The 25388-nt window shown below is 40.2% G+C and overlaps 1 protein-coding gene and 1 long non-coding RNA gene across 4 annotated transcripts in view; one reads left to right on the plus strand and one right to left on the minus strand.

The window, feature by feature from the left end:
* Positions 1-21760, minus strand: part of SPIRE1 (spire type actin nucleation factor 1) — a 211605-nt gene extending 189845 nt beyond the window's left edge. For all 3 annotated transcript variants that reach the window (XM_032602954.1, XM_032602953.1, XM_032602955.1), the window contains exon 1: positions 21216-21760. In XM_032602954.1, coding sequence (XP_032458845.1) covers positions 21216-21513 — 298 coding nt within the window. In that variant the 5' untranslated portion in view covers positions 21514-21760. The remainder of the gene's footprint in view (positions 1-21215) is intronic.
* LOC116738978 lies at positions 1114-19521 on the plus strand. The gene is made up of 3 exons (XR_004345426.1): positions 1114-1234; positions 6070-6073; positions 19491-19521. It is a non-coding gene; the product is annotated as an uncharacterized LOC116738978 (long non-coding RNA).
* Positions 21761-25388: the final 3628 nt, after the last annotated feature.

A 25388-nucleotide genomic window follows, 5' to 3' on the forward strand; every position in this document is an offset into this window, starting at 1 on the left:
CTTCTATGGCTCATGGGTTAAAGTATTTTATTAAAATAGGGATGATGGCTATTATGTTTATTTCAAATCCAATAGTCAGTGGGAGCTGGTTATTATGATTATAGTTCCTAAAATGACAGTTACTAGGATAATGACAGAGATGATGGGGTTTATTAGTACGGGAAGGATATAATCCAACATTTTCAGGGTATGGGCCCGATAGCTTGTTTAGCTGACCTTACTGTAGAATGTAGTATAATATGGTAGCACGGAGAATTTTGAATTCTTAAGGGTAGGTTCAATTCCTATAATTCTAGAAACAAGAGGGCTTGAACTTCTATTATTTACTCTATCAAAGTAATTCTTTTGTCAGACATATTTATGTTTGTGGGGGGATGCCTGCTGTTATGAATGGTAGTGATATGTGTCATATGCATAGGGCTAGTGTTAGAGGCAGGAAGCTTTTTCAGAGGTATATTAATTGGTCATATCGGAATCGAGGATAGGATGCTCGAATTCATAGGAAAGATACTGTTAGCAATAATGTTTTAACGGTGAAGTTAATTGTGTATAGTTCTGGTGTATATGGGTTGTGGAATGCTCCTAGAAATAGGATTGTTGTGAACATGTTTATTATACTGATGTTGGCGTATTCTGCTAGGAAGAATATGGCAAAGGGGCCTGCTGCATATTCTACATTGAAGCTGGACACAAGTTCAGATTCTCCTTCTGTTAAATCAAAAGGGGCTCGGTTGGTTTCTGCAAGGGTGGAAATAAATCATATTATGGCTAGTGATCATGATAGGAAGATTAGCCATAGTTGTTCCTGTGTTGTGGTTAAGGTAAAGGACCCGTTTATTAAGAGCACTGATAAGAGGATGATTGCCAGTGTTACTTCGTATGAGACTGTGCTACTGCTCGTAGGGTCCCAATTAGTGCATACTTTGAGTTGGAGGCCCATCCAGATCATAGGATAGAGTATATGGCTAGACTTGATATTGCTAGCATGAATAACACCCCTAGATTTGTTGATGAGGGGGTATGGCATGCATAGGGGGATTCATATTGTTAGGGCTAGAGTTAAGGCTAAGATGGGTGCAATGATAAATATGGAGGTGGAGGATGTGACTGGTTGTAGGGGTTCTTTAGTGAATAGTTTGATTGCATCAGCAATAGGTTGGATAGGCCGTGTGGTCCTACAATGTTTGGTCCTTTTCGGAGTTGTATGTAGCCTAGGATTTTTCATTCTACTAATGTTAAGAATGCTACGGCTAGGAGAATAGGAATAATGAGCATTAGTATGTTGATTGTAAACATCTTGTTAGAGAGAGGATTTGAACCACTGGGCATAAAGATTTAAGTTTTACGCAATTACCGGGCTCTGCCACCCTAACTAAACACTGGTCTCGGGTGATTATTTTGTGTTTGTTTATTAAGTTGAGATTAGATCATTAATTGTTTTGAAGACACTTGTTTAAAGTGGGCCTTATTTCTCTTGTCCTTTCATACTGGGAGAAATGCATAATAGACAGAAACCGACATGGATTACTCAGGTCTGAACTCATCATGTAGGACTATAATTGTTGAACAAACGAACTCTTAATAGTGGTGACACCATTGGGATGTCCTGATCCAACACCAAGGTCGTAAACCCTATTGTCGATATGGACTCTAGAATAGGATTGCGCTGTTATCCCTAGGGTAACTTGTTCCATTAATCTATTTTTTGAATCAATAAGTGATATTATGCTTTGGCTAGTGGGTCTAGGCTTTAACCACTCAGAGGTTTTTTTGCGCTCCAAGGTCACCCCAACCAAAACTGTCAACCCTTGTGAAATTTTGTTATTCCTTGGTAGTTTAAGATTATGGTTTTTTGGGCTGATTAACTGAAGCTCCCTAGGGTCTTGTCTTATTTTGTCATCCCCACCTCTTCACAGGGAGGTCAATTTCACTGATTAAAAGTAAGAGACAGTAAAACCCTCGTGCAGCCATTCATACAAGTCCTTATTTAGAGATCAGATGATTATGCTACCTTTGCATGGTCAGGATACCACAGCTGTTTACAGTTGTTACTGGCAGGTGGTGCCTCTAATACTGGTGATGCTGGAGGTGATGTTTTTGGTAAACAGGCGGGGTTTATAATCCATGAGTTCCTTTTACTTTTTTTAACCTTTCCTTGGGTGCACACCTGTGTTGGATTAACAGTGTATTTAATAAATAGTTTAGTGTTGCACTGTATTTATTTACTGTTATCAGTATATTATTAGTTGCAAGGAGAAATACTTGTTACTCATATTAACAGTGTTGCTTCTATAATTTTATAGATTGGTCCAGTAGTAAGACTAGGAGTTGATTTACTTAATATTGGAATTGAGATGTGTTAGTTGTTGAGCTTGAATGCTTTCTTAAGTGGTGGCTGCTGTTAAGCCAACTATGGTGTTGCTTGTTTTTACTCTCTAGTTAAGGTTGTACCCATTTCTAAAAAGCTGTACCTTTTTAGACAAACGTTTAAAGATACGGTGAAGCTTATTATGGTTTTTAGTATTATTTAACATTGAACTGAAATTCTTTTCCTGGACAACCAGCTATCACCAGGCTCATTAGGCTCGTCACCTCTACTTATAAATCTTCTCACTATTTTGCCACATAGATAAGTTTGTTCTAGTAACTGTTCATAAGTAGCTCATCTGGTTTCGGGTAGTTTAGCTTAAGTTCTCTTTGTTAAGTTGTTGCTAATTAAGTCATTATGCAAAAGGTACAAGGGATAAGCTTTGCTTTTTATTACTTTTAATGTTTCTTTCATCATTCCCTTACGGTACTTTCTCTATAGCGCCATCAACGTCTAAATTTCTATCACTTTAGATGTCCGGTGAATGTTTTATTTGACTAGTTAGTGTTAGTATGGTGGGAAGAGTGTGGGCTAGGCTTAGTTCAAGGCATACATTGGTTATGAAATCTTCTAGGTGTAAATTAGGTGCTTTATTTAAGCTATGCCTTGGTTTATCCAAGCACAATTTCCAGTATGCTTACCTTGTTACGACTTATCTCCTCTCATATAATTGATTAGCATATGTTAATAGACTCTGGCTTTGTCATAGCACTTGAGGAGGGTGACGGGCAGTGTGTGTGTGCTTCATGGCCTTATTCAATTAAGCGCTCTATTCTTAACTTACTACTAAATCCTCCTTTAGTTTTTAGGTTTCATAAAAACTTTCGTATAGATAAAGGGTATTCTTGGTGTATAAAACGTAGCCCATTTCTTCCCACCCCATTTCTTCTTGACCTAACGTTTTTATGTGTTATAGTTGTGCTTACTTTTGCTCCTTTTTAGGGTTTGCTGAAGATAGAGGTATATAAACTGGATTAGCAAGGGTTGGTGAGGTTTATCAGGGTTTATCGATCATAGAAAAGGTTCCTCTAGAGGGGTGTGAAGCACCGCCAAGTCCTTTGAGTTTTAAGCTGCTGCTAGTAGTACTCTGGCGAATACTCTAGTTCTTATGATTATCTGGGTTTAGGACTAAGCACAGTGGGGTATCTAATCCCAGTTTGGGTCTTAGCTATCGTGCAATCAGGATATGTTAAAGTCACTTTCGTAGTTTATTTTTACTTTAATTATGGCTTTTTACAGCTTAATCAAGGTTTAATTTTATTTTGTATAATTCTTTAACACGCTTTACACCATAATTCTATTAATTCGGGTCAATCGTATGACCACAGTGGCTGGCATGAAATTTACCAACCCTTATTAATATGACTTAGTTGAACTTTTGTTTATGGCTTAATTCTTATCACTGCTGTCTCCCGTGGGGGTGTGGTTGAGCAAGGAGTTGTGAGCTGCTGGTACAGCATGCTTGATACCTGCTCCTTTTAATCTTAGTGATTTAGAAGGCATTCTCACCGGAGTGCAGATATTTGCATGTGTAATTCTATTAAAAACTAACAAAAAGGCTGGGACCAAACCTGTATGTTCATGGGGCTAGTGAGCCCATCTAGACATTTTCAGTGCCTTGCTTTAAGTGTTTAAGCTACATTAACTTGTTACATATAGGTGGTGTTAATATGGTTGTGTTTTGTGGTTTGTGTCAGATTTAGTATTAAATTTTTGATAAAATGGCTGGCGAATCTAGGGGGATGTCTATATGGGTGGTGAATATCTAAGTATATTCTAAGTAATATCTGAGTATATACCTGGAACAAATGCTACATTTGTTCACCAAAAGACATGTTTAATAGTGTTCACAGCAGCATTATTCATAATATCCAATAACTGGATGTCCAAATGCAAGATCCCAAAACTCCAATGTCCATCTAGAGTAGAATGGATAAATTATGGTCTAGTCATACAATGGAATATGACACTAAAATGTGAATGAACAAACTACAACTATATACAACAATGTGGACCAATGTCACAAAGTTCAGAGAAATAAGTCAGAAATAAGGTAGCCTAATACTGGTTGATTCTATATACTTAAGCTCAAATACAGGCGTAACATATGGCATTAGAAGTCATGATGGTGGTGACTCGGGGTGGTTGGTGACTAAAAAGTTGCACAGGCAGACCTTCTGGGATGGTAGTAATGTTCTGTTCCTCGATCTGTGTCCTGCTAATGTGAGTGTACTCACATTGTGAAAAGTCATCATTTATGATTTATGCACTTTTCTGTTAGTTACATTTTAATTAAAATTTGCTTTAAAAATGAAGGCAAAATAGAGACATTCCCAGACTAACAAAAACAGTGAATTCAACAGTGGCAGACTTGCACTAAAGTAAATACTAAAGGGAGCTCTTCAGGCAGGAATAAAATAATCCCAGAAGAAAGTATAGTAATGTAGGAACAAACAAAGAGCACGGAAAGAGCAAATATGTGGAAAAATCCACATGAATATTAAACTGTACAAAAATATATTTAAAATCTATGATAAACTAAAATACATGTCAACAATAATAAAAAAGCAAAAGGAGATAAATGGAGTGACTGTGTTCTAAGATCTCTGCGTTGTCCAGAGAGTAATATAACTAGTAATTTATACAAAACTTTAATAAAAAGTCAATAATCTGGGATTTCCCTGGTGGTCCAGTGGTTGAGAATCCACCTTCCAATGCAGGGGGCGCACTTTTCTTTCTTTCTTTTTTTTTTTTTTATTGCGGTACACAGACTCTCACTGTTGTGGCCTCTCCTGTTGCAGAGCACAGGCTCCGGACGCGCAGGCTCAGCAGCCATGGCTCACGGGCCCAGCCACTCCACGGCATGTGGGATCTTCCCAGACAGGGGCACGAACCTGCATCCCCTGCATCAGCAGGCGGACTCTCAACCACTGTGCCACCAGGGAAGCCCCAGGGGGTGCACTTTGATCCCTGGTCAGGGATCTAAGATCCCACATGCTGTGGGGCAACTCAACCCGCGCGTCACAACTAAAGAGCCTGCGGGCCGCAACTAAGACCCGACGCAGGCAAAAATAAATAATATATATTTTTTTAAAGTCAATAATCCATGTTGTAAAGCAACTACGAAAAAGAACAGTAAAGGAATATACAATAAGCAAGCTAATGAAGGAAGAAATTTCAACAATTAAAAAATAATCAAAAAGAAGATAAGGGATAGAAAGTTAATACAGAACTGGTGGGACAAATGGAAAGAGTAAGATAATGTGCTTTTAAATTACTAATTTTAAAAATCAGTAATTACATTAAGTGTAAATAAAATAAATAATCCAGTGTAAAAGTACATATTGCTATATTAGATAAAAAAACAAATCCAAACGATATCCTCCTTGTAAAAGACACACCTTAAATGTAAAAATATAAAAAAATTGATAGTGAAATTATGAAAAGGAATACACCATGCAAACATTAGTCAAAGAAAGCTGATGTAACTTTACAAACGTAACTATAGCCACATTGACAAAAAGGTCAATCCACCAAGACGTTATCACAACTCTAAATTTGTATGCATCTAAAAATATAGTCTCAATATAAATAAAAATTGACAGAATAACCCATGGATCAAAGAAGAAACTACAATGGAAATCAGAAAGATACCTGAATTTAGTGATAATAAAAATGTGATGATATATCAAAACTTCTAGGAGAGTGACATCAGAAATATAGCAGAGTGAAAAACTTCTATTCATCAAAACACAACATTAGGGCTTCCCTGGTGGCGCAGTGGTTGAGAATCCGCCTGCCAGTGCAGAGAACATGGGTTAGAGCCCTGGTCTGGGAAGATCCCACATGCCACGGAGCAGTTAAGCCCGTGCACCACAACTACTGAGCCTGCGCTCTAGAGCCTGCAAGCCACAACTCATGAAGCCCACGTGCCTAGAGCCCGTGCACCGCAATGAAGAGTAGCCCCCACTCGCAGCAACTAGAGAAAGCCCGTGCACAGCAACGAAGACCCAACGCAGCCAAAAATAAATAAATTAATTAATTAATTAAAAAAACAAAACCACACCATTAACAACGTGAAAAGGAAAGCCACAGAGTTGGAGAAGATAACTGCAATAGACACAGCTGGCCAATGGTTCGTATCCAGAGTACACAAAAATCAGAACATGTAAAAATAAGGAGAGACAAAAAACAATAGAAGTAGAGTTGCAGTTACCAGGGGCTGGGGAAGGGGAAAACCAGCAGTTACTGCTTAACGGTTACAGTTTCAGTTTGTGGTGGTGAAAAATTATAGTGGTGATGGTTGTACAACACTGTGAATGTAATTAATGCCCTTAAATTAAACGGTTAAAATGGTAATTTTTATGTTATATATCCTATAAGAAAAAAACCTAATAGAAAAATGGTCAAAAGACCTGAACAGGAACTTCACAAAAGAGATATCCTCATGGCCAATAAACATATGAAAAGGCACTCAACCTGATTAGCCATCAGATACACACAACTTAAAACCATTATGAGATATGTACTATTCAAACAGCTAAACTTCTTATTTTTTAATAACATTTCCAAGTATTAGAGTGGATGTGGAGCAGCAGATACATTGCTAGTAAGAAAGGTAAACTGAAACCAGCACTTTGTAAAACTGCTTGGCAATATCTACTAAAACTCAAGAGACACACATGCAACAATCCAGCAAGTCTACTAGATATATACCTAACAGAAGTACATATATATATTCAGAAGTGTTCATAGCAATGTTATTTGAAATAACTAAAAACTTCAAACAATTCATACGTCCACCAACAGCAGAATGGGTAAATCAACTTTGGTTTTTTCATGCAGTTGAATACTGTATAGCAATAAAAACAAACTAAAGCAACATGCAACAACAAGTAATTTATCTCACAAATATGATGTTGAACAAAAGCAGCCAAACACAAAAAACACATAAAGTAAGATTCCACACATACAAAGTTCATAAGCAAGCAAGCAAGCCCAATGTATGGTGATAAACTAAGACACGGATTACATGTGGAAGGCTACTTGTAACGTTCCTTTGTTCTTAATCAGGTTGGTATTTACGTGATTGTGTCATTAATGATTTGTGCACTTTTCTGTACGTATACTAAACTTCCAAAAAAGTTTTTAAAAGCCCAAGAAAATAAGTTTTGAGGAGGAAATGTCAAAAGAAATTAGATTTTTAGACAGAAGTGGTCAGTGATTAAATTATCTTCAAATAGATACAACATACACCAGAGTCTTTAAGAAATTCTAATTACCAGCCTGTCATCACTAAAACCAAAAAGAGCTGTTGAACTCTCATGCAACTAGATGAAAACTGCTCAAATTGCATAAAAATCTGGTATAACATTTTCTTAATGTATTTTCTTTGTATGATGAGGATAATGCAAGCAGCAAAACAAAACAAGGTATCTATTTAAAATTAATAGAATGCCAGTTAGATACTGCCCTGAGAACAGCAGTCTGGACCAGATAAGCCAAATAATAAATTCAATGCCCATGCAGGGAAAAAAAATCTTGTCTTGTCCTGACCTTGTTAAACTACTACTCGAAAGTAACTACACAGAAGTTAGAATTAGGGAAAATACCACTACCTTTCCTAATAAATACGCATTACTATTTATATACATCAGTATTTTTCTGGTCCCCTAAAATAATCACAATCCCATATAACAGTCAAATACTTAGACAAGACCAAAAACCATTTCCTCAATGATAGATACTTAGTTTTCATCTCTTTTGTTTGTTTGGTTTAAGACATTTTACAAGCATTTTATCTACATGTTACACTTCAGAGTCAAAATGAAAATGCGTAGGAACTTCCCTGGTGGTCCAGAGGTTAAGGCTCTGCACTCCCAATGCAGGGGGCTTGGGTTCGATACCTGGGCAGGGAACTATATCCCACACACTGTAACTAAAGATACCACGTGCTGCAACTAAGACCCAGCGCAGCCAAATAAATAAATATTTTTTTTAAAAAAGTGTGATACCCATTTAAAAAAAGTTAAAAAAGAAAATGCACATTTACAAAATGGGGAACGATTTCAAATCTGGTTGATTGTCAACATTCTGCACAGTTCTGCTGCTACTTTAGGGACACCTCTAGCCCAGAGGTGCCAGAAGCACTTTCAAGAGGGAGGCCAGTGGTCACAAGATTTGTCCCAAACCAGTTCTTTTTTTTTTTTTTTGGCTGCGTTGGGTTTTCATTGCTGCGTGCGGGCTTTCTCTAGTTGCAGACAGCAGGAGCTACCGTGCATTACAGTGAGTGTGCTGTGCTTCTCAGTGCGGTGGCTTCTCTTGTTGAGGAGCACAGTCTCTAGGCACGCAGGCTTCAGTAGTTGTGGCTCGCAGGCTCTAGAGCGCAGGCTCAGTAGTTGTGGCACACGGGCTTAGTTGCTCCGTGGCATGTAGGATCTTCCTAGACCAGGGCTCAAACCCGTGTCTCCTGCATTGGCAGGAGGATTCTCAACCACTGCACCCCAGGGAAGTGCCCAAACCAGTTCTCGAGCATCTATGCATCTCGGTCAATCCACACTTGACGCCAGGTCACATTTCACTGACCTCCCCTCAGCTCCAGTCCATCTAAGTTTATCCCCAATACAGGCTCCTCTGGCTTCAGTTCCCAGGTATATCTCCCTTCTGATAAACAGTTGGGCAGACTGCTCTCTCCAAGTCTCCCTACTCAACTTGGCTCTATGGTATTTAATAAACAACTGCTAAACAAAGGAATGAATAGAATATACAGGCAGACAGTGGTGGGCAAGCCAGTAAAAGCAAGATACCAGACAGAGATACTTCCCAAATCTAACGAAGTGTGAACAACAAAAATAACCAAAACTTTTACCATTTCAATTTTTCTTCTGTATTGAAAACAAAAGCAGGGCAGAAGCAAGAACTACAATCCTGCAGCCTGTGGAACAAAAACCACATTCACAGAAAGATAGACAAGATGAAAAGGCAGAGGGCTATGTACCAGATGAAGGAACAAGATAAAACCCCAGAAAAACAACTAAATGAAGTGCAGATAGGCAACCTTCCAGAAAAAGAATTCAGAATAATGATAGTGAAGATGATCCAGGACCTCGGAAAAAGAATGGAGGCAAAGATCGAGAAGATGCAAGAAATGCTTAACAAAGACCTAGAAGAATTAAAGAACAAACAAACAGAGATGAACAATACAATAACTGAAATGAAAACTACACTAGAAGGAATCAATAGCAGAATAACTGAGGCAGAAGAACGGATAAGTGACCGGGAAGACAGAATGGTGGAATTCACTGCCATGGAACACAATAAAGAAAAAAAGAATGAAAAGAAATGAAGACAGCCTAAGAGACCTCTGGGACAACATTAAACGCAACACGATTCGCATTATAGGGGTCCCAGAAGAAGAAGAGAGAGAAAGGACCAGAGAAAATATTTGAAGAGATTATAGTCGAAAACTTCCCTAACATAGGAAAGGAAATAGCCACTCAAGTCCAGGAAACACAGCAAGTCCCATACAGGATAAACTCATGGAGAAACATGCCAAGACACACAGTAATCAAATTGGCAAAAATTAAAGACAAAGAAAAATTATTGAAAGCAGCAAGGCAAAAATGACAAATAACATACAAGGGAACTCCCATAAGGTTAACAGCTGATTTCTCAGCAGAAACTCTACAAGCCAGAGGGGAGTGGCATGATATACTTAAAGTGATGAAAGGCAAGAACCTACAACCAAAATTACTCTACCCAGCAAGGATCTCATTCAGATTCGATGGACAAATCAAAAGCTTTACAGACAAGCAAAAGCTAAGAGAAGTCAGCACCACCAAACCAGCTCTCAACAAATGCTAAAGGAACTTCTCTAAGTGGGAAACACAAGAGAAGAAAAGGACCTACAAAAACAAACCCAAAACAATTAAGAAAATGGTCACAGGAACATACATATCGATAATTACCTTAAACGTGAATGGATTAAATGCTCCAACCAAAAGACAGGCTTGCTGAATGGATAAAAAAACAAGATCCATATATATGCTGTCTACAAGAGACCCACTTCAGACCTAGGGACACATACAGACTGAAACTGATGGGATGGAAAAAGATATTCCACGCTAATGGAAATAAAAAGAAAGCTGGAGTAGCTATACTCAAAACAGATAAAATAGACCTTAAGATAAGGAATGTTACCAGAGACAAGGAAGGACACTACATAATGATCAAGGGATCAATCCAAGAAGAAGATATAACAATTATAAATATATATGGGGGCTTCCCTGGTGGCACAGTAGTTGGGAGTCTGCCTGCCGATGCAGGGGGCATGGGTTTGTGCCCTGGACCGGGTATATCCCGCATGCCGCGGAGCGGCTGGGCCCGTGAGCTATGGCTGCTGGGCCTGCACGTCTGGGGCCTGTGCTCCACAGTGGGAGGGGTCACAGCAGTGGGAGGCCCACATACCTCAAAAAAGTAAATAAATAAATATATATATATATATATATACACACACACACACACCCAACACAGGAGCACCTCAATACATAAGGCAACTGCTAACAGCTATAAAAGAGGAAATTGACAGTAACACAATAGTAGTGGGGGACTTTAACATCTCACTTACGCCAATGGACAGATCATCCAAAATGAAAATAAATAAGGAAATAGAAGCTTTAAATGACACAATAGACCAAACAGATTTAACTGATATCTATAGGACATTCCATCCAAAAACAGATTACACTTTCTTCTCAAGTGCACATGGAACATTCTCCAGGACAGATCACATCCTGGGTCACAAATCAAGTCTCAGTAAATTTAAGAAAATTGAAATCATATCAAGCATCTTTTCTGACCACAACGCTTTGAGATTAGAAATGAATTACAGGGGAAAAAATGTAAATAACACAGACACATGGAGGCTAAACAGTACGTTACTAAATAACCTAGAGATCATTGAAGAAATCAAAGAGGAAATCAAAAAATACCTAGAGACAAATGTCAATGAAAACACGACAATCCAAAACCTATGGGATGCAGCAAAAGCAGTTCTAAGAGGGAAGTTTATAGCAATACAAGCCTACCTCAAGAAACAAGAGAAAGGCTTCCCTGGTGGCGCAGTGGTTGAGAGTCCACATGCCGATGCAGGGGACGTGGGTTCGTGTCCGGGTCCGGGAAGATCCTACATGCCGCGGAGCGGCTGGGCCCGTGAGCCATGGACGCTCCGCAACGGGAGAGGCCACAACAGTGAGAGGCCTGTGTACCGCAAAACAAACAAACAAAAGAAACAAGAGAAATCTCAAGTAAACAATCTAACCTTACACCTACAGGAACTAGAGAAAGAAGAACAAACAAAACCCAAATTTAGCAGAAGGAAAGAAATCATAAAGATCAGAGCAGAAATAAATGAAAGAGAAACAAAGAAAACAATAGCAAAGATCAATAAAACTAAAAGCTCGTACTTTGAGAAGATAAACAAAATTGATAAACCATTAGCCAGACTCATCAAGAAAAAGAGGGAGAGGACTCAAATCAATAAAATTAGACATGAAAAGGGAGAAGTTACAACAGACACTGCAGAAATACAAAGCATCCTAAGAGACTACTACAAGCAAATCTATGCCAATAAAACGGACAACCTGGAAGAAATGGACAAATTCTTAGAAAGGTATAACCTTCAAAGACTGAACCAGGAAGAAATAGAAAATATGAACAGACTGATCACAAGTAATGAAATTGAAACTGTGATTAAAAATCTTCCAACAAACAAAAGTCCAGGCTTCACAGGTGAATTCTACCAAACATTTAGAGAAAAGCTAACACCCATCCTTCTCAAACTCTTCCAAAAAATTGCAGAGGAAGGAACACTCCCAAACTCATTCTATGAGGCCACCATCACCCTGATACCAAAACCAGACAAAGATACTACAAAAAGAGAAAATTACAGACCAATATCACTGATGAACGTAGATGCAAAAATCCTCAACACAATACTAGCAAACAGAATCCAACAACAAATTAAAAGGATCATACACCATGATCAAGTGGGATTTATTCCAGGGATGCAAGGATTCTTCAATATACGCAAATCAATCAATGTGATACGCCATATTAACAAACTGAAGAAGAAAAACCGTATGATCATCTCAATAGATGCAGAAAAAAGCTTTCGACAAAATTCAACACCCATTTATGATAAACACTATCCGGAAGGTGGGCATAGAGGGAACCTACCTCAACATAATAAAGGCCATATACGACAAACCCACAGCAAACATCATTCTCAATGGTGAAAAACTGAAAGCATTTCCTCTATGATCAGGAACGAGACAAGGATGTCCACTCTCACCACTATTATTCAACATAGTTTTGGAAGTCCTAGCCAAGGCAATCAGAGAAGAAAAAGAAATAAAAGGAATACAAATTGGAAAAGAAGAAGTAAGACTGTCACTGTTTCCAGATGACATGGTACTATACACAGAGACTCCTAAAGATGCCACCAGGAAACTACTAGAGCTAATCAATGAATTTGGTAAAGTTGCAGGATACAAAATTAATGCAAAGAAATCTCTTGCATTCCTATACACTAATGATGAAAAATCTGAAAGAGAAATTATGGAAACACTCCCATTTACCACTGCAACAAAAAGAATAAAATACCTAGGAATAAACCTACCTAGGGAAACAAAAGACCTGTACGCAGAAAACTATAAGACACTGATGAGAAAAATAAAGATGATACAAACAGATGGAGAGATATATACCATGTTCTTGGATTGGAAGAATCAACATTGTGAAAATGACTATACTACCCAAAGCAATCTACAGATTCAGTGCAATCCCTATCAAATTACCAATGGCATTTTTTACGGAACTAGAACGAATCATCTCAAAATCTGTATGGAGACACAAAAGACCCCGAGTAGCCAAAGCAGTCTTGAGGGAAAAAAACGGAGCTAGAGGAATCAAGACTCCCTGACTTCAGACTATACTACAAAGCTACAATAATCAAGACAATATAGTACTGGCACAAAAACAGAAACATAGATCAATGGAACAAGGTAGAAAGCCCAGAGATGAACCCACACACCTATGGTCAACTAATCTATGACAAAGGAGGCAAAGATATACAATAGAGAAAAAACAGCCTCTTCAATAAGTGGTGCTGGGAAAACTGGACTGCTACATGTAAAAGAATGAAATTAGAACACTCCCTAACACCATACACAAAAATAAACTCAAAATGGACTAGAGACCTAAATGTAAGACCAGACACTATAAAACTTTTAGAAGAAAACATAGGAAGAACACTCTTTGACATAAATCACAGCAAGATCTTTTTTGATTCACCTCCTAGAGTAACGGAAATGAAAACAAAAATAAATAAATGGGACCTAATGAAAGTTCAAAGCTTTTGCACAGCAAAGGAAACCATAAGACGAAAAGACAACCCTGAAAATGGGAGAAAATATTTGCAAATGAATCAACGGACAAAGGATTCATCTCCAAAATATATAAACAGCTCATGCAGCTCAATATTAAAGAAATAAACAACCCAATCAGAAAATGGGCAGACCTAAACAGACATTTCTCCAAAGAAGACATACAGATGGCCAAGAAGCACATGAAAGGCTGCTCAACATCACTAATTATTAGAGAAATGCAAATCAAAACTACAATGAGGTATCACCTTACACCAGTTAGAATGGGCATCATCAGGAAATCTACAAACACAAATGCTGGAGAGGGTGTGGAGAAAAGGGAACCTTCTTGCACTGTTGGTGGGAATGTAAATTGATACAGCCACTATGGAGAACAGTACGGAGGTTCCTTAAAAAACTAAAAATAGAATTACCATATGACCCAGCAATCCCACTACTGGGCATATACCCTGAGAAAACCAAAATTCAAAAAAACACATGCACCCCAATGTTCACTGCAGCACTATTTACAATAGCCAGGTCATGGAAGCAACCTAAATGCCCATCGACCGACGAATGGATAAAGTTGTGGTATATATATACAATGGAATATTACTCGGCCATAAAAAGGAATGAAATTGAGTCATTTGTTGAAACGCGGATGGATCTAGAGACTGTCATACAGACTGAAGTAAGTCAGAAAGAGAAAATCAAATATCATATATTAATGCATGTATGTGGAACCTAGAAAAATGGTACAGATGAACCAGTTTGCAGGGCAGAAGTTGAGACACAGATGTAGAGAACAAACGTATAGACACCAAGGGGGGAAAGCCACAGTGGGGTGGGGATGGTGGTGTGCTGAATTGGGTGATTGGGATTGACATGTATACACTGATGTGTATAAAACTGATGACTAATAAGAACCTGCAATATAAAAAAACAAACAAAAAACTAATACTAAACTTTCTTTGGGCTATTTGTAGGGAAATATGTTAATATAAATGTTTACATGAAATTTCATTACATGAAATTACATTACATGAAATTTCTAAAAATCTTATATGTTCTGGTATAATGTTATAAGTCATGATTCTAGTTATTACTTTATAATGTATATCTCAGACAAAAAAAAGAAAAAGAAAAAAAGAAACACCTCAGTAACAACAAGGACACCCAGCCCTGAGCTCCTTGGAGATATATCTGATTCTAGGGTTGGGGCAGAAAATACACATGATAAGTCTTGAAGCATCTTGTAGTGCCAGAAAGTAAGGATGTGCTCAAAAACACAAAAGGATGGGGCACATCAAAGGGACATGGGAGGGCTTCCCTGGTGGTGCAGTGGTTGAGAGTCCGCCTGCCGATGCAGGGGACACGGGTTCGTGCCCCGGTCCGGGAAGATCCCACATGCCGCGGAGCAGCTGGGCCCGTGAGCCATGGCCGCTGAGCCTGTGCATCCAGAGCCTGTGCTCCGTAACATGAAAGGCCACAACAGTGAGAGGCCCACGTACTGCAAAAAAAAAAAAAAAAAAAAAAAAAAAGGGACACAGAGCCAACCTGAAGGAGCTTCCAATGGCCACAGCTTGAACAATTTGAGCAACAAAAGAAATAACATGGTAACAGATAATGCGTAAAACATACATGGATCCAGACTTAATAAATGATTGAATAAATAATTAAATGGGGAGAAGAATCAAATCTTCCTTACAGAAGAATTCCAAAAAATACTGAGTAGATATTCACCACTCCAGGAGGAGGCCCCCGTGAATGCAGACTGGACTCAGTTAACTCCCCTCCAAAGAATAAAGTATAGAAAAGGGAAAAACAGTAAAACTCTTTATTGGAGAAACCTGGCAAACAAGGCTCACATCCCCAGTGGTGCTGTGTGGATATCATGTGCCTCAATCTAGTGTGACGAGGGGAGCCCTTCCCCTTTCTGGTACTCTTCGCTCAAACGCATAACCCCAGCCTAGTCAAGAAAACAGCAGGCAAACCTAAATGCAAGGACATTCTGCAAAACCCCCAACCAGTACTCCTCAAGACTCTCAAGGTCATGGGAAACAAGGAAAGTCTGAGAAACTGCCATAGAGAGAAGAGACTAATGAGCCATGATGACTAAATGCAACTAGGTGTCCTGGGTGGGATTCTGGAACAGAAAAAGGACACTAATAGAAAAACTAGGGAACTCCAAGTGAAGTCTGAAGTTTAGTTAATAGTAATATGCCATTAGTTAGTTTTGACCAACGTACCCAGTAATATAAGATGTTAACATTAAGGGAAACAGGTGAGAGGCACACAGGAACCCTCTGCACTATGTTTGCAACTTTTCTTCACTCTAAAATTATCTCAAAATTTATTTAAAAAATATTAAATTTGGCAATTTAGCAACACGCAATATTTTCCTCATAGTTTTAAACAGGCATCTGGGAGATGGTAGTTTCTTTTTTTTCTACTTAGCCAACAGGAAGCAAATGGGAAATATAATACGACTCCAATATTATGAAAGTGGGATGGGAACTGCTGCCATTTAACAGAACCTACCAAGCAGGAAAGCGATTCCCACCTTACAAATAAAACAGGCAGAGTGTAACTCATCATCTCTTATCAACATATAGTCCTTGGTAGACCAGTGATTTCTTTTCCTTCTAAAGTTGAGTCAAAACTCTTAGTAAGACAAATTGTTTCCCAAAAGAGTCCCAACTTACTTACGTATCAATATGTATATGTGACTGATATTTTTCCACCGTTTTCCTTTGCATAGGCAGAAATACAGGTACAAAACCACAAATGCATTATTCCAAAATTTCTCCCCAAAATGTCTGTGGCCATTCTCACACAACCTAAATGGAAGTATGTTGGAGAGTAAACTGGAGTCAAAAGTGACAGCAATCTTAACTGATTATAGCTAAAATATCTTAATCTTGCAAATGGTCATCTGGACACATGGTTAAAGCCCCCCACCCCCACCCAGGGCCTAGAAGGGGACTGTGTAAGGGAGCAGGTTCCAAATTGACCTGCATTAGCTTCACAGTAAACTGATCACTGTTTATGTTCTATTTTCTCCTCTATAATGACTAAACTTGGACACTGCTTGCATGTAGTAGGGACTCAGTGCATGTTTTTAAAATTGAATTAAGCCTACATATCTGGACATATTGTTCACATGGAATAATTCTTACCTATTGCTGTTAACTGACAAGGTATTTCACCAACCCCTAATACTGTTATTCACCCCCAACCGCTACCCTGGACACACACACCTCAAGTATTCCTTTCATTTAATGATCAGAATGTAAACACTTAAGAAAAATATCAAGAGTGAACAAAAATTAATCGTTTTAAACATGTTTTCACTATTTCAACCTTCTCCGCAAATATTCTCTCTTTAAATTCAAAAAGGATATTATTCCGAGACCACTTCCCCACCAAACTGGCATGAACCCTGCTGAGAAGCCTCACGGATCACATCCTCTTTTCAAATCCCAAACAAAGCCCCAATGTTCCCTATACCAAGGGATGCCTTTATTAATATGCACGCAGTCCTTCATTGTTCCTCCCAGGAAAACCTATCACTACCCTTACAATGATTTTAAATCAAGATGTACTCATAATTTTGAAAGTGTTCTTTATACATCTAAAGCTAAAGGTACATCAAAAATTTTGAAACCAAATCTGAAACAAAGTTATTTTTGTCAGATGGGTATTTAAGGTCTACAAGGCTGCTAAGACCATGCAATGGTTCTAAGCTCTAGTACTACCATTAATAATTCTTTGTGGCATCCCAGAAAAAAACGAGTTATAATCTTGTGGAGATTGGAATATAACCTAAATTCCATCAATGACTACTTTCTAAAGAAAGTGTATACTAAAATGTGTCTAAAGACCAGTTAAGTGCCCTGGTTAAAAATAGCAGATTGTATATCAAGAGCCTGAGTGCCTTTGACTCATTAATTAATGGTGTGAATGAAAACTTCACCAACCTGTATGTAATAAACTTTTACCAAACAATAAGGTCTTTTTATGACTACAAGTTCATAAACATTGGGGAAAATAAAAATTTTAAGTAAGCCACCTAAGTGAAATCATAAACCCTCTTGATTCTAATCAACAAATCACCCTCCCGTCATCACAGAAATACTTCATAAAATGTACTACCCATTTTAACATCCTGATTCATAATTTAATCTCTTCCTCCTAAGGTATTCTCTAAAGAACTAGTTTTCCTTCTTTTTTAATCTCCTTCAGTCCTATATCACACTGCTTTCATGGCCATGCTAGTAAAATGACTTTGAGTTACATCTGAATGCTAAATAAAATTATTCATTCTTCATTGTTTTCTTCCAATATTGGTTTCATTTCCATGCCTCCCACATTTTTCTATTTCTCTTATATGTATTTCTAATTTTTTAAATTCAACCTGAATGTGAATACTCTGTACATGTCGATACTATTAAAACAAGAATAAAATCAATTACTGATACATTCAATTCCAAAACAAGTCAATAATGAGTGTGAAGTGCTATTTCTTCCTATGGGACTAAATGGAGTGATACTGCTGATAGTGGTAAGAACCAACTATTCAACTCAACAGCAGAGAACAGTGGCCAGCTGAAAGATTCACACGCTTGAAGATTACAGCTGGGATCCATTTCCCCACGCTAAACACAATCCACGGCACCACCCATCATTGGCTAGACCAATGGTTCTCAACAGGGGACAGGTGGCCATGTCTGAAGTGTTTACTCAGGGAAGGGGGCAGGTGATTACTGGCATCTGGTGGGTAGAGACCAGGGATGCTGCTAAACATCCTACACAGGCACAGGACAGCCCCTACACAAAGAGTTATTCAGTCAAAAATGTCAGTGCATAGGCTGAGAATCCCTGACCTAGACATGTGTCCCAATTCTGAGTAAAAATTACAGAACAGCTGGACAGAGGCACTGTGGTGCTGTGAAAGGACCGCAAGATCAGGAGACGGAGAGACCTAAAACTTACTGAGTACCTGCTACATACCAAGCCTTGCGTTAGGCACTTTACACATACCATCTCACTTAAACCTCTATCCCGTAGGGAAAACGTGATCTATTCTCACTTTACAGATGAGAAGGTTGCACTCAGGGAGATTAAGGAACTTATTCAAGGTCACTCAGCTAGAAAGGGGAGGAATCATGATTCCAATTCAAACCAAATCTGTTCCATTCCACAATACTACAAAGGCTAGAGGTTAAAAGACCTGGATTTGATTCAAAGAGTTACCCGTATGAATTCAAGCACATCACTTAACTTCCTAAACTTGCATTTAGAAAATAAGTCAATGGATAACACGTGAAAATACAAATGCTGTCGACTGCCACCATACAATCATGTTAAACATCTTACAAAGAAAAACAAAGTGCTTCTTAGAATGGAGGTTCAAGATTACCATTTTTCCTTAAAAATAGAATTTATACAAGTGTACAGAGTACCAAGTTATACAGAGTTTTTAAGAATCAGGGTAAATGTTCAGAAGACGTTGTGCCTTCCATAGCCACACAACAACTCTTAATACTAAGAAGAAATAAATTATCTAATATAAACACTATTTTAGTATGAACTTCCCAAATTTTTAATCAATCAGCCCTAAAATGCTCAAGACCATATTGGCAACTTTGATTGGGCTCTCTCCACAAGTGGCAGCAAAGGTCACAAGCAGAACTAAGTAGGAAGAGCATGGATCACAAGTCCATTACTACTGCTGCAGGAAACAACTCTGCCATTCTCTCCAGAAAGAGAGAATGTATTACATTGAAGTCAACACGTTATCATTCATATGACTGATGCAAAAAGTAATTCACTTCAACATAAGGTTATGATTTTCTTTTAAAATACCACCAGAATCCATTAGTCTTTGACAACTAAACTACTAGTAGGTCCACAAACATAACTTGAACTCTGGGATTAAGTTCAAGGACAATGTAAATCCAGTTTGTTCCTTCTGGAAATCACCACTACCAATGCTACTTCTAAAAGGAGGTTGCATACAACCATTTTTCCCTTTGAAACACTGGATCTCAAGGCATGACTTTGCTGTATTTTATGAAAGTATCTTTTCATATCATATTAATACACTGTAAATAAATTATAATTACAAGTATTTCCCACTAATATTGTCCAAGTTTAAAAGCAATAAACACATCAAATGAACTAAAAAACCTGTTTGAAATAATTTCAAAAGAATCGTAAAAAGACTGCCTTTAAATAAATTAAAATTCTAAAAGTCTGTTTACCTGACACCGAAAATAAATAATAAATGTTCTGTTGGAACTGAAAGAATTGATAACATACTCTTGACTGTTCTCTATTTTAATCAATTTAATAAGTCACTTTACTAATTCTGAAGTACATCTTTCACCTTAAGCATTTTGACACTTCCACCAACTTTTTAAGTAAGGGTGGATTTTCTTTTTTTAATGTTTTTAATAGATCTGTCTCTCCAAATGCTGAATTAGATAAAAACTGATTGGAGAAACCTATTATCAACCTTCTCTTCACCATCAATAGATATCTGGTTAAGCCGTAGCTATATGTTGATGGGTAGGTGATAATCTTGAAGAATTTACATTAGATAATGACCTAAGTAAAATCCATTTATCTGACATCCTGTCAACTTTTTACTTTACAAGCTTGTTTTTCATCACAACAAATATTAATGTACAGGGAAATCGTACTGTTTATCTTTATGATAATTCAGCCTCTTCATTTCTCCCAAAATAGCAGCATTCTCCTCAGGGCTCGGATTTTTTTACATTCCCAACCGAGGGAATATCGTTGCCAGTCTTTGAAAAGTACTATCGGCTGACAGCTCCTTGCGAAAGCGCAGCCCTCCTACCAGCGCATCACCCACCCCACCCCCCGACCAGGTCTTGGCGAACGCCTGCAGCGCCGAACACATCCCACCCGGGCTCGGCCGCGAGCAGCACGAGCGCGCAGAGCCGGCCTCCCGCGTCCGGGGACCGACCCCACTCCCCTTCTCCGGGGCCTCGGTGCCCCGACAGGCCGCGCACTGACACTCGGCCCCCCGCCCCACTCCCGGCGCAGCCGCCCGCCCACGCTCCTGCCCACGCTCAGACCTAAGCGGGCCGCGCTCGGCCGCAGGCCCTGCCCGCTTCCCTGGCCTCCCGTGAGGGGTGGGGGGCCGCGGGGCGGAAGGGCCCGGGGCCTTGGCGAGGGTCCTCCAGTAGGAGACTGGGCGGGGAGGGAGCGGCGCCGAGGCGGAAGGGCCGGGGCCTGGGGGGCCAGGTCCTCCTGGGGCCGGGGTGGGGGTCCGCCGTGGGAGATGGGGGCCGCAGGGCGGAAGGGCACGGGGCTAGGGGTCGCGGGGGTTGGGGGAAGGGCCCGCGGCGGGGTCCTTCTGTGGGAGAAGGGGGTCTCGGGGGGCGGCTCACCCGCGGCGGCGTCCGGCTCTCCCGCGTCGCCGGCGGCGGGCGCCAGGGTGACGGCGCCGTCCCTCCACACGCGGATCTGCGCGGCCGAGCGCACCCGGCGGCGGGGCTGGCGGCGGCCGGCGTCCGCGGCGCGCAGGGAACCGCAGCACTGGTAGCACACGGCCCACGCCTGCTCCTCGTTGATGGGCTGATTGTAGAGCCGCAGGATTTCCTCCAGGCTCAGCGCGTGCTGCGGGCCCGCGGCTGCCCCGGGGTCCGGAAGCCCCTCGCCGCCCTCCGGGCCGGCCGGCTGAGCCATCCCGTGGGTCGCGCCGCGCTCCGGACGCCGCGTCTCCTCAGCTGCCGAGCATATTCTCCGCGCACCGCCGCCGCCGCCTCATCCCCGGAACCCCGCCCAGCGGGCCGCGCGCACCGCCGCGGGGACGGGGGTGGACTGGGCGGAGACCAGACCGGGGACGGGCCACAGGCCGGGCCGGAGAACCGGACAGGGTAGGGCCAGAAAGGAGGCGCGATGCTGCGTACCCTACAAGACCGCAGCCAGCCGGTAGCAGCGCAATGGCGTCCGCGGACCCGCCCTCCGAGCCCCGCCCCAGGGGTGCGCCCCGCCCATAACCCCGCCCCCACTTAGAACCCCGCCTCCATGGTCTGCCTGGGTCCTCCCTGCCCTCTGAGTCCCGCCTCTGTCCCGGGTTCTCCTGGCACACCGAGCCCCGCCCCTGGGTTGGCCCCGCCCCGCCCCCGGGGAGGGTCCGAACCGCACCGCACCGCACGTGCACCCACACCCGCGCGAACTCCCGCGCCCTGGTCCAGTCTCCGCGCACTGGCCGACTTCGTAGTCCCCTGGCCTCGCCCCCCGCGTCCCCGTGCCCTGCCCTGCTCCGTCGAATACTGTCGCCATCAACGCACCGAACCGTTCGCTTGGATAACCTCCCTCTCCACTCCCAACTCCATCCTAAGCCCCATGAGGACAGGGTCTTTTCGGGTTTTGCTCACTGGCTTCTCCCAAGCGCACAGATCAGGGCCTGGGGTACAAGCTTGTTGCAAACAATCTGCAGACGTTCCCTTGGATTCGCTTGTGACGTTTGTACAACTCTTCACCAAGACGATGTTCCCAGTGACCTCGTAGCCCAGTTAACCCAGTCTATTCATACCTCATAGAACCGATAGGACAGGGGCAAAACTGAACTGGGGCATTCAGCCATAGAATAAAAGACAGAAGTCCTCCTAGGCCTGGGCCTCGCTGAACTCATTAAGTGCACAATAAAACACATAATTCTTAGATAAAACAATCTCTCATTGGCAAATAAGTTTAACTGGTAACATTCCACTCTGAGACTAGTCCAGTATGAGAACCTTAGAGTTGAAAGCATCAACCAAGTAAGAAATGGATCTATACTAAGTACCAATAAACCTTCTAAGGCAGTTTTATGTGCAGTATTAATATTGCACTCTCAACAACTGCATCTTGCCATAGAAATTACAACAGTCATTGTAATGCCTGAGACACCACAGTACATACAGTGGGGAGAAGAGAGGAAAGCAGAAGGATATAAGAGTTAGAAATTGAAAGACAGGAGGAAAAAGTTTCTCCCTAGGCACCCTATTATAATTTCATTACAAGAGATACAAAAAAAACCCTTTAAAGTAACATCACTTAATTATGTGTTCATAATCCAATTTCTGAAAATGCATATGTGTGCCACATCCCTGACAAGAAAAGGTCTAATGCCTTATATGATATAGATAGGATAGATAGATATATACAAAACCTCTTGATTAAAAACATAGAAACAATTACTAAATTTTGCTAGTTTGCTTAGGCCCTGTGTGAATTTTGAAAATACAAACGGCTTTAAAATACTGATTTTTTTAGCATCTTAGTGCCCCGACCAGGGATAGAACCCGAGCCCCCTGCAGTGGAAGAGCGGAGTCTTAACCACAGGACCGCCAGAGAGGTCCCTAAAATGTTAGTTTGAACAATGTAGTAAAACAGCGGGTCTACTTTTATAGACAATAGTACCATCTTCTGGCCTTATGGGATATTGCTGCAGTGTTGCGCTTGGACAACAACAGCCAAAAATCACTAACATTTTTGTCCTTTCCTCACCCCTCAAAAGACAAGCAAATGATTTAATCAACTGAGCAATCCATGAGCCAGACACCTGCTACCCCTGGCACAGGGCAGAAAGTAAATCTCAAGTAAAGATAACGATGACAGGAAGAAGGAAGGGAGTGGAAGTGAGGAAAAGAAGTCCAAATTTTATCTCAAATGTTATCTTTGAAACCAATTCACAACAGAAGGATGTTTTTCCCTTCATAAGTGATAATTTTTTTAAATATGAATACATTTTAGTAAGAAAAATACTTTGGTACTGACTCACAGGAATATACAATATTACATACAACAAAAGGGCTTTTGTTTTGTTTTTGCCAAACACAAATTCATGACTAATATACTGTGTTTAAAGTAAACTTCTTGCCTTTGTGAGCTTATATGGAATTAAGTTGAGGCAATATGACAAGTTAAATGTTTGATCCTTCTGTATGCAGTAAAAATAAAAGGTAAATCCTTAAAAAATCCTAGCTACCTTCTATTATATTGATAAATCTAGTCAATGTATACCCTGAACCCTTGATGCTTTTTTATACAAAGACAGTATAATTGTACCAATATTTATATGATTTTCAGAACCCTTTGCAATTTTGATAAGCCTCACTGTCCAACCACCCCCCCCACCCAGGATTCTTAGAAAGTGACCGCTGACAGCTCAAAGGCTCTCAGAGGCTGACACGATCTCCGCAGGTCCAAGCAACACCGTGGGATAACCCGGGACCTCCCCATTTTCTCATTTTCAACTCAAAATCTAAGATTCAAATACCTTTATGTACAGTAGACTTTGTTCCAATTTCTGTCATTGATTTTATTTTTTTATCCTGTGGCTTCACCACCCTTAAAAAATTGCTCTGTGTAGTTAAAATATCTGAACAACTCAAATCAACATTTGAATGCTGTCTTCAAAGTGCCGTGAGGTCTGTGAAAAGTGGTAGCCCGTGTTAACTCTGAATATGACTTTAGTTTTCGTTGATTTTATTGTTGTATTTATTTAAAAAACAGAACGCTTGAAATGTTGTCTTATATTTAATTATCATTTTTGCAGAATAAATGTACTTCATGCTTCACACTCTCGATGTGCCGGCTGAGCTGCTCCGAGTCTTTCGGGGAGCACACTGCCTGTGCAGCCCAAGCTTATCCCAGACACTCCCAGACAATTGCTCCTAAGAGGCACATTCACCTAGAAAAGTGCACCAAAAAGGAAAAAAATAGAACAGCATATTTTTTTCAGTGTTATAACCTAGATTTTTCACTGCCTACAATTATAATACCTTATAACTTTACAGTGATATTTTATACTTTCAAAGTGCTTTCTTCAGTTATACAACTTGAAGATCAGATATTATTTATCTCACAGATGACATCGTACAGATGACAAAATACAGGGCTGGTAATGAAAGATGTGGACTGGGATCCAGGCCTCCTAATCAGCCCAGCTCTTTCTGCTACACTAAAATGTCTCTCAACTAGCCCAGAACAATTTAAAAAGTCCTCACACTTCATCTCATCCTGTACCAAGCAGGAGTACAGTAAAAAGCAGATGCTTTAAAATTTGTACATACCAATATGATCGATTAAACTTCTGATAGTTTAAACACTTTAAATAAATGATGTGATGCCCCATCTCCCTTGATTGGTCCTTGTGAATTCATTAGCACTTAAGTTTCACCCCAGCAGTTATCTCCCCACAGTAGTACTCATCTTCAAAGCAATCTATATGACTTCATCCCCATCAAAGGGCTGTAAACGATCACTCCTCTAAGGAGGTGAATTCCATCAACAATCCTAAATGCAATTTGAAACTCATCTCTTGTAATCAGTTATCAGATTGAATATTAACCAAAATCTTTAAAATCTGATATGAAAATTAGCATGTAACCTTATATGCAGAACTAGAAGTACATAGGCCAGATAAGAACACAACAGAATTGGTTTCCTCAAGTCTATAAACTTGTAAAGAATTAGCTTTTTTCTTATGGCAAGGATACATGTTTATTGGAAAACATTCAGTAAATATCCATTAATGCCCTTTTACTAAGTTATAACCTAAACCAGTGTTT

This window comes from Phocoena sinus, chromosome 14 (assembly GCF_008692025.1).
Source record: "Phocoena sinus isolate mPhoSin1 chromosome 14, mPhoSin1.pri, whole genome shotgun sequence".
Lineage (NCBI taxonomy): Eukaryota > Metazoa > Chordata > Mammalia > Artiodactyla > Phocoenidae > Phocoena > Phocoena sinus.